Below are 20,868 nucleotides of genomic sequence, written 5' to 3' on the forward strand. Positions count from 1 at the left end.
AACCGGTGAGGCACATTCAAGACCAATTTGTAGCTAAAACTGGTTTGAACATTAGCAGTGAAGATTACTTTTTTGCAACTTTCTTTGCAGCTGAAGAATATTCATAAACAATTTGCAAAGTTTTCAGTTGAATTACGCCGTATGTTAGAGTGACTGAAAATTATTTGCAAACATCGTGCAGTTGAAATGATCAATCAGTTTATAGTTTAAAGTTTATTTATTTATTAATCACAAATAGGCTGACATTAACACTGCAATGAAGTTACTGTGAAAATCCCCTAGTTGCCACACTCCGGCACCTGTTTGGGTACACTGAGGGAGAATTCAGCGTGGCTAATGCACCTAACCAGCACGTCTTTGGACTGTGGGAAGAAACCGGAGCACCCGGAGGAAACCCACACAGACACAGGGAGAACGTGCAAACTTCACACAGACAGCAACCCTGTTCAGGTACAATGAGGCACAGTGGTCAACCCACTTGATCAGCGCATTTGCGGATTGTGAGAGGAAACCAGAACACCCTGAGGAAACCCACACAGACACGGGGAGAAAGTGCAAACTCCACACAGACAGTGACCCAAGCCGGGAATCGAACCCACATCCCTAGCGCTGTGTAACACCACTGTGCCACCGCGCCGCCCTTACCACAGAAAGATAAAAGTGTAATATGATACCTGCATTTGAAGGCAGTTTAAAATTATGCTCAGAATCTGTATTGAGGTGTATGTTATACAAAGTACCCATACATGATCAATACATTTTTCTGAAAATGCCATGATGAAAATTGATAAATGATGTCTATCACGATGATCAAATTAGGTTTAATTTATTCATTATTATCTGAAACAGAAAGTGGGACTTTCCAGTCATGCTCGCCCCAATTCTGGCCTCTTGCGCACCCATGAGTTTAATCACTCCACCATTGGTGGCCATGGCTTCAGTCACTATGGTTCTCAGCTCTGCGACTCTCTTCCTAAATCACTCCATCTCACTCCCTTTCTTTCCTCCTTTAAGACATACCTTCAAACTTGCCTCTTTATCATCTACCTTAATATCTCCTTTTGTGGTACAATGCCAGATTTTGTTTTATAAAGCCCTGTGAAACAAATGCCTTGGGACATTTTTTGATGTTAAAGGTGCTATGTAAACACAAGTGTTTCTTCTTGTTGTATAAAACACAAGGGTTTTTGCAAATTGGTTAGGGGTAAAATTCAACTTCTTGTGGGGCTGCCATAGCAGCAGTAACAGATGAGTGATTTAAAGTTTATTTATTAGTGTCACAGGTCGGTTACATTAACACTGCAATGAGGTAACTGTGAAAATTCCCCAGTCGCTATACTCTGGCATGGGTTCGGGTACACTGAGGGAGAAATTCACATGGCCAATGCATTTTGCAAGCAATTATGAAGTTCGTGTGGAGTGTGGATACAGAGCTGGATTGGTTAGAAAGCCCACCTCTGACTCAGAAGCCCATCTCCCAATATGATTTAAGGCCTTGAAAGCCTCACCTCTCAGTCTCCGCATCCTCCACCAACCCCAATGCTACCCGTACTCCTCAGGTTGCCCATGCCACCTCCATGTTCATTCATACCCCATTCATCCACTCTGCCACCCTTAAATCTCCATGCCACCTGCATGCTCCCTCACCACACCCCACCCTCCATGCCACCACTTTTTCCCTGAGACCTCCCATGCCATGTATCCTCTATAACTGCTCCCTCAATATGCCGTAGGTACAGTCCTCAGGAACCATTCATTAGGAATGGGAATTATTTTAAAATCATTGAAAAGAATTTAACGTCTAATAATCTAATAAACCCCCGAATTCAAACAGACCACCATTGGTATGAGAAAGGAAAACAAACTACTCCAGTACAAAGAAATTCTAATTCTTTAAGTGCCAATTAGATTTACAAACAAGGAAAAACATTGCATCAAAGGCATATTCTGTTATTACAGCTTCTTAAACATTTCAATGGTTCTTGGATCAAGGGACCACCTGCTGAGCTGAAGCCATTAAAAAATTTTCAAACTGAGCCAAGCAGTCATATTGGCTACAGCTGTCATAACAAAAGCTTTCAGCTACAAAGCCTGAAACTGACTGAACAAAATATATCCCACTTCAATGTCAAAGCAGAGTATAGTGTTTCATTTTTAACTTTCAAAGTAAGTGTTTTTTAAACAGTTATTGATGTCAGTTGATTTAAATCACAGTACAAAATATGACATCTGAGGTCGACAGGATTTTTTCTTTACGTTTTAATGCATTATGGCACTTTCTCCAATGGAAAATGTATTGCAATGCATAATTTACACAATGCTGGTCAATGTAGGGGTCAATTTACCTTTGCAGGGCATGTCCCTATAATGAATCGCTGCATTACAAATGCATTATAATATCACATCGAATAGTGACATTTGAAGGTGTTGAAACATTTTATACTTACACTTCAAATGTTCCCAACTTTTCAACAATGGTCACAAACAGAGCGTGGCATGGTGGCACAGTGGTTAGCACTGCTGCCTCACAGTGCCAGGGACCCGGGTTCAATTTGGGCCGCGGGTGACTATCTGTGTGGAGTTTGCACGGTCTCCCCATGTCTGCGTGGGTTTCCTCCCACAGTTCAAAGATGTCCAGGTTAGGTGGATTGGACATGCTAAATTGACACTGGTGTTCGGGGGGATTAGCAGGGTAAATATGTGGGGTTACGGGGATAGGGCCTGGATGGGATTGTTGTCAGTACAGGCTCGATGGGCTGAATAGCCTCCTTCTGCACTGTGGATTCTATGATTCTAAACTCTTCGAAGAAGGTGCATTTTTTAAGGATTCCAAAATCCATACCAGCAAATGAACACAGTATGCGGGAAGAAATACCATTTTCCTGTGGTCCTCACAATGAGAACGCCAGTCACGGAAGACTTGCGAATGTGTTTTGCCCCCAACGCCTTCCCAGCCCACAAATGGGCCACACAAGAATGGTGTGTGGTCCGAAAGCAGAGGGAAATTGTTTTTAGCAAAATGCTTAAGTTCAGCATTTCATGACCTGATTCACACCTCCATGGAGAGACAGAATCGGGTCACCTGGTCTCCCACTTCACCAACTGGCTGCCAGGAGTTTAACAAACATAGCTGACCCATGTAAGCTGAAGCAAGATTACTGCAGCAATATTACTCCCCTCAAACGCTGAGGCAGGCATTCTGGTAGTGTTGCGAATGGTGCAGGTACTGAACCATTGTAGTTCATGTCCTTCACCCCAGAATTTGGGATAGAGTCTGGGAGAAATTTCTGCGCTTCTCTTTGTGCACCCCAACAGAATGTTTCAGTCCCAATCTCAGAACATGGACTATAATACCAATAAAAACGTACCAAAACTTGACACAACAATCCTTGTCGACACTCAGTGAAATTGTCAACATAGTGCTGAGGAGGTATAGGCTGTCAACCTGTAACCATTAAAAACTGTGCGGTGATTCAGTTTATGTCAGACACTTACAGTCAGAAAGGTGAAGAGCTTTTCATTGCACCAGTAAACCTGGATTCCCGGAAGAAAAAGCAGAAGGAGCCAAGCCACCTGGCTCCAAACACTCTTCTATTATGCAGGAATAAGCTGTTTGGTCGCTCAAGTCTGTCCTCCAATTCGATTAGATCATGGCTGATCTATCACAACTCTGTTAATTTGCCTTTGTGCCATATCACTTGATAATCTTTTCCAACAGTGATCGTACTTCTGAAAATTCCACCTGACCCAGTATCCACGGCTCTTTTGATTGAGAGAGTTCCAGATTTCCACTGCTGCTTACGTGAAAAAGTGTTTCCTGATTTCACTTCCAAACCTTCTCGCTCTTATTTTTAGGTTATGTCTCTTTGTTCTGGACTCTCCCATCAGAGGATATTATTTCGCTGTTTGTAACCTATTGAACCCCTTTATTGTTTTGAAGCATCGCAATTAGTTCACTCCCCCCCACCTTCGAAACTCAAGCGAATACAAACTTGCAATCATAATGTAAACTTTTAACATTTTCCTACATTACTAGTGATTACACTTCAAAAAAATATCATTGATTGTGGGCTGTCCCATGGTTGGAAAAGGTACTATATAAACACCAGTCTTTCTTTCTTTAACTGCACTTTTACCTTACAACTTATTAGCTTCCAGACGACTTTCTTTCCAGTTCATTGCATTCCACCCCTAAAGGACAAATTTTCCCATTCAGCCCTGCCACGGGAATCGTAGCGGGCAAGGGGCAGACCATGGAAAGGTCTCTTGACCTCGGACGGGGATTTTCCAGTTTCGGGGCGAAAGCGGCCAGAAAATCCCCGCCCGAAAATAAAATAATGTAAAGTAGATATTTCTTTCTTATTTTTAAGTCAATTTTTTTCTCTCTGATACTGAGTCCGATACATAAAGTTAGCGAAGAAGATTATATTCAACACCATGTCCTTTTGCAAAGTAGCACATTGGTACAGATGTGAGGAAAGAACCAATGGATTAATTTTGCTGATCCCTTTGAGCCAATAATAACTGTTGCCCTCCTCCAGAAAGGAGCACCCCGCCCCCAATCTGTGACTGTGGAGCTGCTCTATGTAACCTGAAAGAAAAATAAAAACCTGGCAGTTAAACCAGTACAATATCTTTTTTTAAATTATTGTCACATGTATTAACACACAGTGAAAAGCATTGTTTCTTGCGTGCTATACAGACAAAGCATACTGTTCATAGAGAAAGAAGCGAGAGAGTGCAGAATGTAGTGTTACAGTCATAGCTAGGATGTAGAGAAAGATTAACTGAATGCAAGGTAAGTTCATTCAAAAGTCTGACAGCAGCAGGGAAGAAGCTGTTCTTGAGTTGGTTGGTACGTGACCTCAGACTTTTGTATCTTTTTCCCGAAGGAAGAAGGTGGAAGAGAGAATGTCCAGGTTGCGTGGGGTCCTTAATTATGCTGGCTGCTTTGCTGAGGCAGCGGGAAGTGTAGACAGAGTCAATGGATGGGAGGCTGGTTTGTGTGATGGATTGGGCTACATTCACGACCTTTTGTAGTTTCTTGCGGTCTTGGGCAGAGCAGGAGTCATACCAAGCTGTGATACAACCAGAAAGAATGCTTTCTATGGTGCATCTGTAAAAGTTGGTGAGCGTTGTAGCTGACATGCCAAATTTCCTCTGTCTTCTGAGAAAGTAGAGGCGTTGGTGGGCTTTCTGAATTATAGTGTCGGTATGGAGGGACCAGGGCAGGTTGTTGGTGATCTGGACACCGAAAAACTTGAAGCTCTCGACCCTTTATTCTCAGTCCAGTCATTTTCATACTTGTAATGGCTTCCCTTGATCTTCTGCCCACTGTTTGGCACAAGGGTGTTGCCTTCTTACCAACTTCTAGTGGTGTAGAAACATAGAAACTAGAAGCAGGAGGAGGCCATTCGGCACTTCGAGCCTGCTCCGCCATTCATTTTGATCATGGCTGATCATCGAATTCAATATTCTGATCCCCCCTCCCTCCCATATCACTTGATCCCTTGAGCCCCAAGGGCTATATCTAATTTCTTCTAGAAATCAACCAACATTTTGGCCTCAACTACATTCTGTGATAGTGAATTCCACACATTCACCACCCTCTGGGTGAAGAAATTTCTCCTTACCTCAGTTCTAAAAGATTTACCCCTTATCCGCAAACTATGAGCCCCTAGTTCTGGACTCCCCCACCATTGGGAACATTCTTTCCGAATCTACCCTGGCTAACTCTATTAGAATTTTACAAGTTTCTATGAGATCCCCTCTCACTCTTCTAAACTCCAGTGAATATAATCCTAACCGACTTAGTCTCTCCTCATATGACAGGCCTCCACCAGGGTTCAACCTGGTAACCCTTCGCTGTACTCTCACTGTAGCAAGGACATCCTTCCTCAGATAAGGACACCAAAACTGCACACAATACTACAGTTGTGGCCTCACCAACGCCCTATACAATTGCAGGAAAACATTCCTATCCCTATATTCCCTGTGGAGTACAGGGGTACCCGAAGGGGCAAGTGCTTCTGATTCTGAAGACATCTCACCCAGGTGCAAACTCATTTGAATGGTCAGAACCTTCATTTGGACATTTAAACCATTGCCCATGCGTGAAAGAAGAGGAGATCGATGGAGGGTTTTCTCTCAGGGAGCGTGGCATGGGAGATGCCATCTGCTGGTGTTACTTGTCTCCAGTCGTCTAAAAATGGGATTAAATGAGCTAAAAAATCTTAAAATAACCTTCCTTCAACATATAATCAAGTACCTACAAGGTGCAGTCTATACTTGAACTGCTTTGCGACACGGCTTCACAATGACTGGTACTTCTCGTGAATGGCCAATAATCACACCCAAATCCTTTTCCTTTTATACCTTTCCCAATGTACACCCATTCATTGTGTACTCTTGTTCGTCATTTCCTATCGCAGCAGACTTTGTCCGGATTTAAATGCATTTTTCAATCCATGGCTTAAGAACAGCTCACATTTAAAAGTACGGACGGGAAGGAGATTGATTTAAACAGTCCTGTTTTGATTTTGATTTGATTTGATTTATTACTGTTGGTATACAGTGAAAAGTATTGTTTCTTCTGCGCTATATAGACAAAGCATATCGTACATAGAGAAGGAAAGAAGAGGGTGCAGAATGTAACGTTACAGTTACAGCTAGGGCAGAGAGAAAGATTGGCCAGGATTCTCCCAGAATTAGTGTAAAAATTAGTGCCAAATTAGTGTAAAAGCGGGATTAACTCTTGCTGGTTATTTGAGCGTGATTTTCAAAATGTATCTCCCGCACTCTGTGCCCTAGCGAAATTCACATTGAAAATCCAGGGGTGGGGCCTATTTCTGCTGGAGAGGCCGGCAGCATAGCGCTGAGTGGGCCACTGCACCTGCGCCGATCTGTCATAGCGGAGATTGGCGCCTGCGCACTAGCCCTGCACTCCCAATCATTGGCCAGCTGGCTAGTACAGCAATCTCCCATCGCTGGCCGTGAGACACTCCCACCACCCGATTGCTGGCCTCCTGGGCATCTCTGGGCCAGCCTCAACCCCCCACCAGCCTGCCTCGATCTCCCCGGACTGCCCCTTGCAGTCCCGATCTGCCAAACTGCCCCCCACCGACAGCCCCGAACACCCCCCAATCCAACAGTCGCAACCCCCCCCCGCCCCCCAGGCAGCACATCCCCTCCCCATGGCCAACCCGGGACCCCCACCCCTACCGATCGTGCCCTCTCACAGGCCTCCCCCCCCCTCAATAGGCCCTACCCCCCTCTGGCCCCGTCCACTTCGCACTGCCCAATGCCTGGTGGGCAGTGCCAAAGTGCCCCTTGGGCAATGTTGGGGGGCAGGCTGGCACTGCCAAGCTGGCAATGCCCAGGGCCAGCCCCCATTACCTCTGACCTCCTGGGAGGCCCTCCATGGTCTCCCTTCACTCCAGCGGGCTTGGGCTCCACATTAGTGGGAAGCTGTTGTAAACCCCACTAGAGTGAACCACTGCTGGTGGGGGGAAGAGAGACGGTAGCAGGCCCAGAGACTTCAGTCCTGGGCCCGCTAATGGGATTCAAATGTTCATTATAATATTTAAACCAGAAATCCAGGCCCCGGAGACGTGCAGAGGCCGTGGTGCCCAGTGGGGAGCCCACTAAACGGCCACTGCTGATGTCTCCCAGCCCGCTGCGCTGCTGGAGGCTAGAAGAATCGTCTCATCAACTTAATGCAAGGTAGGTCCATTCAAAGGTCTGATGGCAGCAGGGAAGAAGCTGTTCTTGAGACAGTTGGTACGTGACCTCAGACTTTTGTGTATTTTTCCCGACGGGAGAAGGTGGAAGAGAGAATGTCCAGGGTGCGTGGGGTCCTTAATTATGCTGGCTGCTTTTCCGAGACAGAGTCAATGGATGGGAGGCTGGTTTGCATGATGGACTAGACTTTGATCACAATCCTTTGCGGTTTTTTGTGGCCTTGGGCAGAGCAGGAGCCAAACCAAGCTGTGATACATCCGGAAAGGATGTTTTCTATGGTGCATCTGTAAAAGTTGGTGAGAGTTGTAGCGGACATTAAACTTTCCTTAGCCTCCTTTTTCACACAAGCCATAAAAGAAAGGGGAAGAGAGAAAGGAAGAGGTTTACAGGGCAAAAACCACAGAATTGAGAATTATAGTTTCATTTAAGTCTAGAGTCCATAATCAAAATCCAATGGTATATTCTTTCACAGAGTCGGCAGGTTGAAGACTGATGCTGGATAATTCACTTTTCCATCAGAAATGACTTTGATAATGGGATAAGAATGTAGAGATGAATTTGTCCTGTAGGCACTGGTACAGGAGTTCAGATGTTCCAGCAGATGGGGCCAGGTATTTAAACCCGAACAGAGCTCTGGTTCTGTGCTGCTGTTTGCGATATGGAAGATGGCAGATGAATTTACAACTCTGCAGGTTCCCCCAGCTTGCCGGGTGGTGGTGGGGGATCATGTTACTCCCATCTCTCCAGTTTAGCTTACACAAAGAATGGATATTCCTTAGCCTGGATTCTTGAGGTTGGTAATATTTCAACCATTAAGAATTTGAAAAGAGTTTTCAGGGTCCTTGGCAGTCTGGTTGTCGCTGATGGCCAGAACTGGCTGAAAAAATGTAAGTGGCCTTTGTACAACTCCCGTGTACAGTGGGTCATTAGCATCTCTTCAGAGATGATGAGGTAGCCGTGGTTCTGAATGCCAGAAAGTTCCCTTTGTCTGAGTTATGGCCAACTTTTGGTTTAAATCATTTTAAAGCCTTTGATACGGACTTGAAATGTCACCTCTGTTTCTCGCTCCACAGATGCTACCAGGCCTGCTGAATTTATGCAACGTTGATTATTTCAGATTTTCAGCATCCACAGCATTTTGCTTTTAGAACCCCAGAATCTGAGCCCTGTGAGTCCAGAAACCAGGTAGGTTTTGGGGCAGAGAGGGAAAATGAGACCTAGCAGGTGGGTGGGGGTAATCGGGTTGGACAGAGGGAGGGTAGGGTATTGGTGGAGAGGCCGGGGTAGTGCAGAGGAAATGTCCACAGAGGCAAGAGCTATTTTTGGGAGGGTGAGGAGTGTGCATCCTATGTTGAAAGGAGGCTTTTGATGGAGGTGCACACCAACCCCCACCTCCTCCTCCCCAAGCCCTGAGCAGGGTCACTTTTTGGGCTTCCCCTTGCCTTAAAATTGAGGCTCAGTGGGAAATAGCCCTTAAGTGGCTATTTCAATTGGGGTAAGGGTGGGAAGGTCTGGTCGAGGGCTGGCCCACCCTACTGTAAAATTGCAGAGAGGTCAGGGTGGGTGGGAGACCAGTGGGAAAGCAATCAAGGGATATTTCTGCCATCCCACCAACCTGCTGGTGGCAGAACCTTAAATTCTGCCCGTACAAAAGGAGCAATTTAGCAAGCGACAGGGAACGGTCTTCTATGGAAGCATTTGATGTAAGATTGAAACCACAAGAAAGATAATGAAAGATGCTTTCTCAGAGTTAACAATACTGTGCCAAGTTGCTTGCCAGTTGAAAAAGAAAGCAACTTATCCAATTGTAAATAATACAATACGACTCTCTCTCCATCTCCAGTCCTTTAGAATTGGCTTTCTTGATGTGTCAAGTTTTTTGTTACATTTCTTGTAACACCACGCACCCGACAATTGGAAGGGACTACAGACGACTCGAGCGACTACGGCCTGGCGCCTGAACCAACACCGTGGCCACCGGAACCGACACCACAAACCGGCTTGGGTCACTGTCTGTGTGGAGTTTGCACATTCTCCTCGTGTCTGCGTGGGTTTCCTCCGGGTGCTCCGCTTTCCTCCCACAGTCCAAAGATGTGCGGGTTAGGTTGATTGGCCATGATAAAATTGCCCCTTAGTGTCCTGAGATGTGTAGGTTAGAGGGATTAGTGGGTAAAATATGTAGGGATGTGGGGATGGGGCCTGGGTGGGATTGTGGTCGGTGCAGACTCGATGGGCCGAATGGCCTCTTTCTGTACTGTAGGGTTTCTATGATTCCTATGATTTCTTCTGAGTACCATCCTGTCTATATTTTAAAAGATGGCATTCATTTATTTTTAAAGATTAAATGGTGCTTTTAAATTCAAGCGACACTTTTTTTGCTGAGCCAAAGGCTATGTGGAGAAACCTCTGTCCCAGGCATTAGTCATCCCGACAATTTAAAGAAGTTAACTTGAGAGTGCTCCATAGTTGAGTGCAGTAGCTGGGAGCTCGGTGTGTGTGCGGAGGAGGAGGTAATTCCATTCCAGGGAGATCTATCTCCTTAGTTACTGCCGGTGAAATGAGTCTGATCTTCAACATTACTTCTGACTGTTTGGTTTTCAAATTTGTCACAAGAAAACATTATTTTTCACTACAATGGGGAAGCAGTGGCACAGAGGAATTATCACTGGATTAGCAATCCAGAGACCCAGGGTCGAATCCCACCACGGCAGATGATGAAATCTGAATTTAATAAAAAATAACTGGATTTAAACGTCTAATGATGACCATGAAATGATTGTCGTAAAACCCCATCTGGTTCACTAACGTCCTTCAGGGAAAGTAATCTCTGTCCTTACCTGGTCTGGCCTACAAGTTTTTTTAAGCTTATTGAGTAGTGTCACAAGTAGACTTACTTTAAAACTGCGATGAATTTACTGTGTAAATCCCCTAGTCACCACACTCTGGTGCCTGTTCGGGTACACTGAGGGAGAATTTAGCATGGTCACTGACCTAATCAATACATTTTTCGGACTGTGGGAGGAAACCGGAACACCTGGAGGAAACCCACACAGACACGGGGAGAATGTGCAGACTTTGCCAAGATGGGGATCGGGGATCGAACCCAGGTCCCTGGCGCTGTGAGGCAACAGTGCTAACCACTACAGAGCCTGTGACTCCAGAGCCACAGCGATGTGGTTGACTCTCAAATGTCCTCTAAAATGGAGGGCAGTTCGGGATGGCCAATAAATGAGGGACACAGATCAGCTAGATAGTCAATATCTTTTCCCAAGAGTAGGGGAGTCTAAAACTGGAGGGCATAGGTTTAAGGTGAGAGGGGAGAGATACAGAAGTGTCCAGAGGGGCAATTTTTTCACACAGAGGGTGGTGAGTGTCTGGAACAAGCTGCCAGAGGTGGTAGTAGAGACGGGTACAATTTTGTCTTTTAAAAAGCATTTAGATAGTTACATGGGTACGAGGGGTATAGAGGGATATGGGCCAAATGTGGGCAATTGGGACTAGCTTAGGGGTTTTTTAAAAAAAAGGGCAGCATGGACAAGTTGGGCCGAAGGGCTTGTTTCCATGCTGTAAACCTCTATGACTCTATTACAGAGGTCTATAAAAAAAACTGCGGGCCTAGCCAGCGAAACACACACTTCCCTTAAAAATAAATAAAAATGGAATCTCAACAGAGGTTGAATGTAATAAAATGGTGCCCTGATGAATCCAAAAACATATCAAACAGATGAATATCAAAATTGATCTCACTACAAAGAGATTTCCTCTTGCCTGATGGTGAAATGATGCCATTTCTATCCTTGGAGGGTGTACAGGCATCTAAAAAGGAGCCCTTCAAGGTGAACGTATTTTAATGAGCTGTTCTAAAGAAATACTCATAGGAGTATGAAAGCATAATTATTTCACTGGATGAGTAATCCAGAAGCTTAGATTAATGAAGCGGAACCATGAGTTCAAATCCCACCATAGCAGCTGGGGAGTTGAAGCTTAATTAAATAAATATGCAATTTAAATAAAGTTACGGTGACCATGAAACTAAGATATTATTATAAAAATGTCTGGTATACTCATGTCCTTTGGGGAAGGAAATTTGATAATGTGGTTGATTTTTAACTGCCGTTTGAAATGGCCGAGCAAACCATTCAGTTATATTCCGGAAGACAACTCACCATCACCTTCTCAAGGGCAATTTAGGGATGGACAATAAAGGGTGGCTTTGCCAGCGATGCCCACATCCCATGAATACATTTTTTAAAAATAGACACCGACTTGGGACAAATCAATGAGTTAAAAAAATCAAAATGCTTTCTCCTTGTGTCGTGTTCTCCTTTAATTCAGGGGGGTTATAAGTTAAATAGAAACTTCTTCAGTCTTCTGCCTGAAGGCAGATCTGAGCTGCAGTGCCAAGGTTGCCACCACTGGTGGGGCAAGGAGGTAGGTCCTGAATCCACCTCAGCCGGTATGGGAATCAAACCCTGTGCTGCTGGCACCAATGTGATCTGCACTCCCCCAAGATGGTATCCCTCTCTGTCCCTCCCCCATAGTATCTCTATCTAACCCCCCGTTCCCTTCTCCTCACCATGTCCTCCCACATTTCTCAAGTTTACCAAGTCCTGGATAAATTTCTTCCTTGGAAATGCTTGTAGTCCCAGCAGTGGCTACTACACTCATCTGGTGAGACTTGAACTAGGGCATAAATATATGATAGACATTAATCTATCCAAAAAAAAATTCAGGAGAAACTTCTATACACAAGACAGTGGTTAGAATATAGTCTACCATAAATGTGAGGTAATGGACAGGGCAGGACAAACAATGCAAGGGAATACATGATGAACGGCAGTACCCTGGGAAGCACCAAAGAGCAGAGAGAGGGATATTGGTGTGCATGTACATCAGTTCCTTAAGGTAGCAGGACAGGTGGATCAGAAGGCATATGGTATACTTGCCTTTATTAGCCGAGGCGTAGAGTTTAAGAATAGGAAGGTTATGCTGGAAATATATAAAATGTTGGTGAGGCCAGTGTGTGCAGCTCTGAAATCCATATTATCGGAGGGATATGATAGCATTGGAAAGGGTGCAGAAGAGATTTACCAGGATGTGGTCTGGGCTGGAGAATTTTAGTTATGAAGAGATTGGATAGACTGGTGTTGTTTTCCTTGGAGACAGGGGGTGGCGGGGGGGACAGGGACATGATTGAGATGTGTAAAATTATGACGGGCTTGGCTAGAGTAGACAGGATGTAAAATTTCCCCTTGGTGGAGGGGGTAAATGACTAGGGGGCATAGATTTTAAGTGTAAGCGGCAGGAGGTTTAGGGCAAATGAGAGGAAAAACACTGCAGTGTTAATGTAAACCTATCCTTGACACTAATAATTAGACTTTAAACTAAGCTTTATTAAAAGGTAATTTTATCATAACATGCTGCCTCCAGTAAAGATGTTACAGTGCGAAATGAGAATTTTGTGGATGCAGTTGATCGTAATGTACACAAAGGTGTGATTGTGTGAAGTATTATTACTGGTTTCATCGTTTCAAAGCCCAGTGCTCCGCTGTCCCCGACCTCCTCACATGTGGAGTAAGTTAGCACTGACAGTAATAGGGAAATCTTCTTACTGGCCTTTAAACTCGCTCAAGACTCCCAATTTTAAACAGGAGAACGTACATAAGTAATGTGTTACCTATTTCACTAATCTCACAGGCTTGGCCAATGTAACTTGAACAATAAAGAAAATAAACATTTTTGCATCCAAGGATATCCAAGACAAATATTTAGCAGACAAACTGTGTAACAGGTGAACTTACTTGGCAAAATAGTCTTATATCTATTCTTAGCTCCATGACAGGGGATACTGAGCTCTTTGGGATTCACAAAATTCATGGGAATTTCCTGTTATTTGAAGGGAATAAAAAGGACAAGCATCAGAAATTCCAATGCACTTAGAACATCACATACTTCACTGCAGGAACAAATTGCTGTTATCAGGTAAAGAAGTCCGCAATAAATATTTCAGTTGATCCCGAGTATCAATTGTGGCGATATAAAATCCACCCTCAAAATCTACTTCCCCTCTCCCATATCCCACACACTAATCTGATCCTCTGGTATGGGAGTGCCAGGTGAAAGTTTTCTGTGGAGCTCTTAAAGAATGTAAGGAATGTATAACCTACTGGGAAATACCCCAGCAGTCTTGTGATTTTGTGTGCAATTTGCCACAATGACTACATCATGAGATTAATTACATGATTAAACCTGTGGCCGCTTTCCTGCTTTCTTTGTCCCAGACCTCTATCATATCAGGACATTCAATTTGCATGAATCACTCGCGCATACATATAGGTTAAAAAGATTCCGTGTTCCATATAATCGAGCATTCAAGCTATTAAGCAGTGGATAGTTTACAGGAACGTTGTCACAATGTAGGTGTAATGGCATTCTGGAGTTAATAATTGGGATCGCTAAAGTACTAAGAATCTATTGATGTCCATGAAACCGTTGTCGATTGTCGGAAAAGCCCATCTGGTTCACTAGTGTCCTTTAGGGAAGGAAATCTGCTGTCCTTGCCTGGTCTGGCCTACTTGTGATACCAGAGCCACAGCAATGTGGTTGACTCTTAACTGCCCTCTGAAATGGCCTAGCAAAGCACTCAAGAGGAACTAGGGGTGGGCAATAAATGCTGACCAGCCAGCGACGCCTATGTCCCATGAATGAATAAAAAACACTTCATTAACCCCGCCCATTCTGTAATCAAGGAATGCTATGACAGGCCATCAACAATGTCTGAGGATCAGATGTAATATTAATTAATATTCATGAACAAATGCATTTATATACATCAGAGCCTACTTTTTTATTGTTCAATATCCACATTTCACTCCACATTGAACATGAGATCGAGGTAGGGAGAAAATCAACTGCATTTATTTAACAAAAATAATAAAATCATATCATAGAATCCCTCCAGTGCAGAAGGAGGCCATTCAGTCCATTGCGTCTGTACCAACCACAATCCCACCCTAGCCCTACTCCTGTAACCCCACACATTTACCCCAGCTAATCCCTCTGACACTAGGGTCAATTTTGAATAGTCAATCCATTTAACCCACACATCTTTGGACTGTGGGAGGAAACCAGAGGACCCAGAGGAAACCCACACAGACACGGGGAGAAAGTGCAAACTCCACACAGACAGTGACCGAGGCCGGAATTGAACCCAGGTCCCTGGCCCTGTGAGGCAGCAGTGCTAACCACTGTGCTGCCGTATCTATCTTTTTGTCTATCAATTTATCTTTAAAATAACATTAGACTGGCTGGAATACTCAGCTTCCAGTGAAAAATCTTTTAAAATGTTTGATCCTTTCTTGTTCAAATTGCAGCTTAGACAGCTATTGGTTCCTGCTGTGTCCCATTGAATGTAGACAAGATTGTTTGCCAATTACAACTTGTATGATTAAACTGAGGTACAAAATTCACTGCACAGAGTATCATACCATGAATTCAGCTTGAAGGGACTGGGCACTTGCTACATATTCTTTCAGTTGCAATCGAGTAAGCACTCGGCTCGCAGAACGTAGATACTCCAGAAATATCTTTTCACGGGGTGTGGGAGCAATACTGAATGATTCAACATTTCCCAAGGTGCTCATGTCCAACGTAAGCGATACATTCGAGCCTCTCCTGTGAATTAAGAAAGAGTATTTGAAAATGTTTATTAGATCCCGTTCCTTTCCTTGGGCCCTTGGGGCCTCTCTGCAAACTGCCATGTTATTCAGTGGACAAGGAAGAGAGATAATCTGTGAGGGTTCAGCCGATATGGGAGTTCCTTCTCAAAACCCATCCATTTTCAGAAGGTAGAGGAACATCCAGTCCACTCTTAGTGTAATAGATCTTTGCTGGGAGTGAATGCGATTTATAAATATCTGCTCATAATTCATTCCAGAACTCAGTAAGGATCTAACCTCAGCTTCCTTCTCTTCCTCATCTCCACGCATCATCCCCAGACTTGAGATTGACTAACACATAGGTACCTCCACCTCTCAACCAATTCTCTCGACCACTTTGTACTTGTCTGGTAACTAGGACTGAATATTTCCATTCTGCATTGAGCAACCCCCGCCCCCCTCCAATTGGGCGGGCCAAATGGGGCACATGCAGGGCCGCCATTGTAAACTTACTTCCCACCCTTTTCCCCAGCTCTGGAAATTTGGCAGGCCATATCTCGACGCTCACTTTGGGTTCGCGATTTTAATTTCTGTTCCAAATGCAGTTTCTCCTTAGGCTGCTATTGTCGTGGTGGTGGGTAAGTTCCTGTAAGGTGCAGGAACTATGCCAGGCAAGTCTGTTTAGACATTTATACTGTACTTTGTTTGAGGGCAGTCCCAAAAAGCAAACCGTTGCAAAGCATTAGGGTGCTGACATTGTATCAGTTTTTTTTGCAACTTTACCTGTAGTTTCAGGACATCACCGCTTTTTTCAGCTAAAGAATTAGCTGCCACGAACATTTTTGAGGTCACATTTAAATATAAAGCTGGCATCAATGTTTTTACTTTAATAAAATCATATGTGGGGATTGAAACACTGCACTGATATATAATTCCCATCATGCATAATGGAATGATGGAGTTACTATACTAGAGATATACAATGGGCTTTGAGGGATCCAATATAGTGTTTTTAAAGTTTATTTCTTATTGTCACAGGTAGGTTTAATTAATACTGCAGTGAAGTTACTGTGAAAATCCCCAAGTTGCCACACTCTGGCGCCTGTTTGGGTACACTGAAGGAGAATTTAGCACGGCCAATGCACCGAACCAACATTTCTTTTGGACTGTGTGAGGAAACCGGAGCAACCAGAGGAAACCCACACAGACATGGGGAGAACATGCAGATTCCGCACAGATAGTGACCCAAGCCAGGATCGAACCCTGGTCCCTGGTGCTGTGAGGCAGCAGTGCTAACCACTGTGCCACTGTGCTGCCCTGCATATAATGTACTGATCAGTGGAATGCCACATTGATTTACAGTGATTAAGACAAATTATGTTTATATCATACAGCACATTGAAATTCTTGCCCAATGATTTTTGGATCTCTGCCGCTTTCTCATGAAAATTAAGTCAACGTCTTTAGAATTTTAGGTTCATAGACCTTTAGCCCCATCTACAATCTCCCTTTCCTCACCAAAGTCCTTAAGCATTTTACAGCTTTCAAATCCATGCCACTTTTTCCTGCAGCTCCCTTTTTGAAAGTCTCCCATCTGGTTTCCATTTCAGTCACAGCAGCAAGAAACTCAAACTAAAGTTGTAAATTACATCCTTTGTGACTGTGATCATTGTGCATTTTCCCTGCCATAGCTTGACATTCCTCTTATCTTTTGAAATCGAGATACTACATCTCCAGTGTGGCTTCACTTCTCACTCTATCCCTAAAAGGCAAGAGACCAGTGCTATGTTTGGGTTCAGATGCATTACAGTACTTTATCCAGTAAATTGAGTCATCTTTTGCATTCTACTGTATGGAGAAACAGAAAATAATGTGTGTAGAGGACCCTGTAATTTGATGTTCACATTCATTTAATGTCCTGATATTGAGGCATTCTTCCAGTATCCACGTAGTACAGGACCAATGTACCATGGACTGGCAAGTCTGTGAAACATTCATTAACTAAAATGAAACAATCCATTCAGAATTTTCTTTGAAAAAAAATTTTTCTCTTTCAGGCTCATAAAATGGTCAATCAAACACAGGCATTAATACTCCCATTGAAAAGACCTTTAATCCACTTAACATCTCGTAGATTTTTCCAAATAGACAAACAGGCATTTAAAATCCACTTCAAAGAAAGATTAACTTATTCCAAACATATGAAGCTATCAATCAAACAAAACTCGCCTTCCCCTCCACATCTTGGATTCAAAACATCCCTGCAGTCTTGAATCCAGTAGTGAGTATTTGAGGTCAGTCAAGCATTCGTAATGAGACAATCTAGCAAAACAGATGACTGGCCATCTGTTTAGACTGCTTTGCTGGTACAGTTGATAGATGAATGCACATAGAACTGGGCCATGGTCCCAGTAAATCGAGGCAAGTTTCTTAGCTGCTGGCATTGCCGTCCACCCACCGTTGCTGTTGTCTCGAGAGGCAGTGGCCCTGACTCTAGCCTGCACTGGACTCCCAAAGACCAAAATTTTGCACCCTTGCCATTGACTTTAGCCACCTTCCCGGGCACTGTCCCAGGTTGAACCAGTTTGTTTTCAAAGTCAGAATTCTTTGAGACTCTTACCTGAGTCTGTACTCCCATATCCTCTTCAGCACAATGCCTGTCTGCTTGTTAACACTGCCTGTCTTTTCCCTGCCTCAGCCCAATAGCTGCTGAGACCATCGTTTTTTGGTCACCCTCTGGACTCAATTATTTAAGGGTGGCATGGTGGCACAGTGGTCAGCACTGCCGCCTCACAGCGCAAAGGACCCAGGTTCAATTCCGGCCGGTCTGTGTAGAGTTTGCACATTCTCCCCGTGTCTGTGTGGGTTTCCTCCAGGTGCTCTGGTTTCCTCCCACAGTCCAAAGATGTGCGGTTTGGTGGTTTGGCCATGCTAAATTGACCCTAGTGTCAGGGGGATTAGCAGAGTAAATGTGTGGTGTTATGGGAATAGGATGTGCGTGGGATTGTGGTCAGTACAGACTCGATGGATTGAGTGGCCTCCTTCTGTACTGTAGGGATTCTATGGATTCTATTCTATAGATACTCCAATTTTCCCCAAGTTGCCTCCTCGAAACTCTGCTGCCCCTATCATATCCTAAATTGTGCCCAACCACCATGCCTATCCTTGCTAACCTACATTTGTTCCTGATCCCCAAAGCCTCAAATGTAATTTTTAAAAAATGCATTCATGGGACATGGGCTTCACTGGCTGGCCAGCATTTATTGCCCATCCCTAGTTGCCCGAGGGCAGCTGAGAGTCAACCACACTGCTGTGGCTCTGGAGTCATATGTAGGCCAGACCAGGTAAGGATGGCAGATTTCCTTCCCTACAGGGCACCGATGAACCAGATGGATTTTTCTGACAATTGACAATGGTTTTATGGTCATCAGTAGATTCTTAATTCCAGATTTTTTTTATTGAATTCAAATTTCACCATCCCAGGTCCCCAGACCAGTAGCTGAGTTTCTGGATTAATCGAGTAGACATTGCCTCCTTTATTCTTCTCCTTGTAATTAAAATGTCTCATGTCCTCAACACCTCCGCTCTGTGAACCCCCTCCTCCAAACTGTCCTGATTCCAGCCTCTTGTACTCCTCCAACTTCCCTTCAACCTACCATTGGCACCCATGCCTTTGGCTATCTGGATGCTACTTTCTGGACTTTCCGTCCTGAACCCCAACATCTCACTATTTCCATTTCCTCCTTTAAGTTCTTCTTGAAACCTATCTTGTTTGTCAAACTATTAGTCGCTACTTATAATCTCTCCTTCCTTGCCTTGGCATCCATAGTTCTTTGGTCCTATGTGAAGGTCCTTGTGACATTTTTCCAGGTTAATTGCTGCTGCTGCAAAGCCTGAGATTTGGTCTAGCAGGTTAATTTCTTCAATATTGCAGTTATACTGTCATACTGCCAAAGTCATACCGTCAAATTCAAGTGGATGCTTACGAGATGAACTGTACTATTAAAACCACACCATGATTTTATAGATTGAGGCTAGAATTCTTCAACCTTGCCCGCAGCTGGGATTCTCCGATCCTGCTGCTGTGAATAAATATTTGGCTGAGCGCCAAATTTTTTGTTCACACTGGCAGCAGTGGCGGGGCGTTCAAGAGTGGAGAATTCCGACCTGAATCAGTTGGAATGGGCTCTGCAGGAATATCTTCTGCATTTTTAACACCAACACCAAATGATCCTAACTCAAATTTTAGCCTCATATTAAATGTCAGTATGGGTGAGGACGAGGTGTCACAGTGAGCTAACCCAATAGGCGGAATTTTACGAGAAAAATTCTATGTGTCCAGCTAGCGTGAAAACGGGAGAGTTTCAGATCCATTTTTGGGTGAGTCTCCCAAATCTTATGCACTTAGTGCATGAAAAAATGGGCTAGTCTGTTTCCAGCCACCAGAGACAGCAGGCAGGGCTGAATTCGGTGGCCAACTTACTCTAGCAGCAGAGGGAGCTATTGTGCATGTGCAGACCTCTGTGGTTGCACCTGTGCAATTGCAACAGCAGAGGCCCGACAAAGTGCGAGAGGGATCTGTCAGGCCTCAGCTGCTGCAGCCGGCCTCGACCCAGCAACCCCCAGCTTTCACGGGGGCCCACAGCCGATTGCGAGCCCCACACTGCCCTGAAATATCACCCCCCCGCCACTGACACCGCCCAGACCGATTGCTCCTCAGCCCCCCCTCCACTACTGATTGCCTGCAGGGTGGCAGTGGAATCATCTCTCTTCCCTTCCACCGATTGCAATGCAGAGTGTGCAGTGGGTCCCCCTTCCACAGCTGCAGAGTGTGCAGCAGGCCCTTCGCTCCCTCCCTAATCAGGCTGCCCCTGTAGGCCTTGCCGCCTTCAGGCCCTGTTTCTGTAGGCCCCATCCCCTCCAGGCCATGCAAAAAATTGGTAATTAAAAAAGCAAATGGCATTTTGTCCTTCATTGCTAGAGGGATGAAGTTTAAAAACAGCGAGGTTATGTTGCAGCTGTATAAGGTGCTGATGAGGCCACACCTGGAGTACAGCGTAAAGTTCTGGTCTCCTTACTTGAGAAAGGACATACAGGCACTGGAGGGGGTGCAGAGGAGATTCACTCGGTTGATTCTGGAGTTGAGAGGGTTTGCTTATGAGGAGAGACTGAGTAGATTGGGACTATACTCATTGGAATTCAGAAGAATGAGGGGAGATCTTATCGAAACATATAAGATTATGAAGGAAATAGGTAAGATAGAAGCAGGGAGGTTGTTTCCACTAACGGGTAAAACTAGAACTAGGGGATATAGCCTCAAAATAAGGGGGAGCAGATTTAGTACTGAGTTGAGGAGGAACCTCTTCACTCAAAGCGTTGTGAATCTCTGGAATACCCTGCCTAGTGAAGCAGTTGAGGCTACCTCATTGAATGTTTTTAAGGCAAAGATAGATAGATTTTTAATCAGTAA

The 20,868-nt window shown here is 44.4% G+C and overlaps 1 protein-coding gene across 1 annotated transcript in view; it reads right to left on the bottom strand.

Moving 5' to 3' along the window:
- The window catches only part of ptprr (protein tyrosine phosphatase receptor type R), a 192,181-nt gene that overhangs the window by 50,654 nt on the left and 120,659 nt on the right, over positions 1-20,868 (bottom strand). Inside the window, exons 6-7 of the mRNA XM_078219746.1 lie at positions 15,228-15,414; positions 13,542-13,626 (exon numbers count right to left, since the gene is read on the bottom strand). Coding sequence (XP_078075872.1) covers positions 13,542-13,626; positions 15,228-15,414 — 272 coding nt within the window. The remainder of the gene's footprint in view (positions 1-13,541; positions 13,627-15,227; positions 15,415-20,868) is intronic.

Source organism: Mustelus asterias, chromosome 9 (genome assembly GCF_964213995.1).
Source record: "Mustelus asterias chromosome 9, sMusAst1.hap1.1, whole genome shotgun sequence".
NCBI classification, from domain to species: Eukaryota; Metazoa; Chordata; class Chondrichthyes; order Carcharhiniformes; family Triakidae; genus Mustelus; species Mustelus asterias.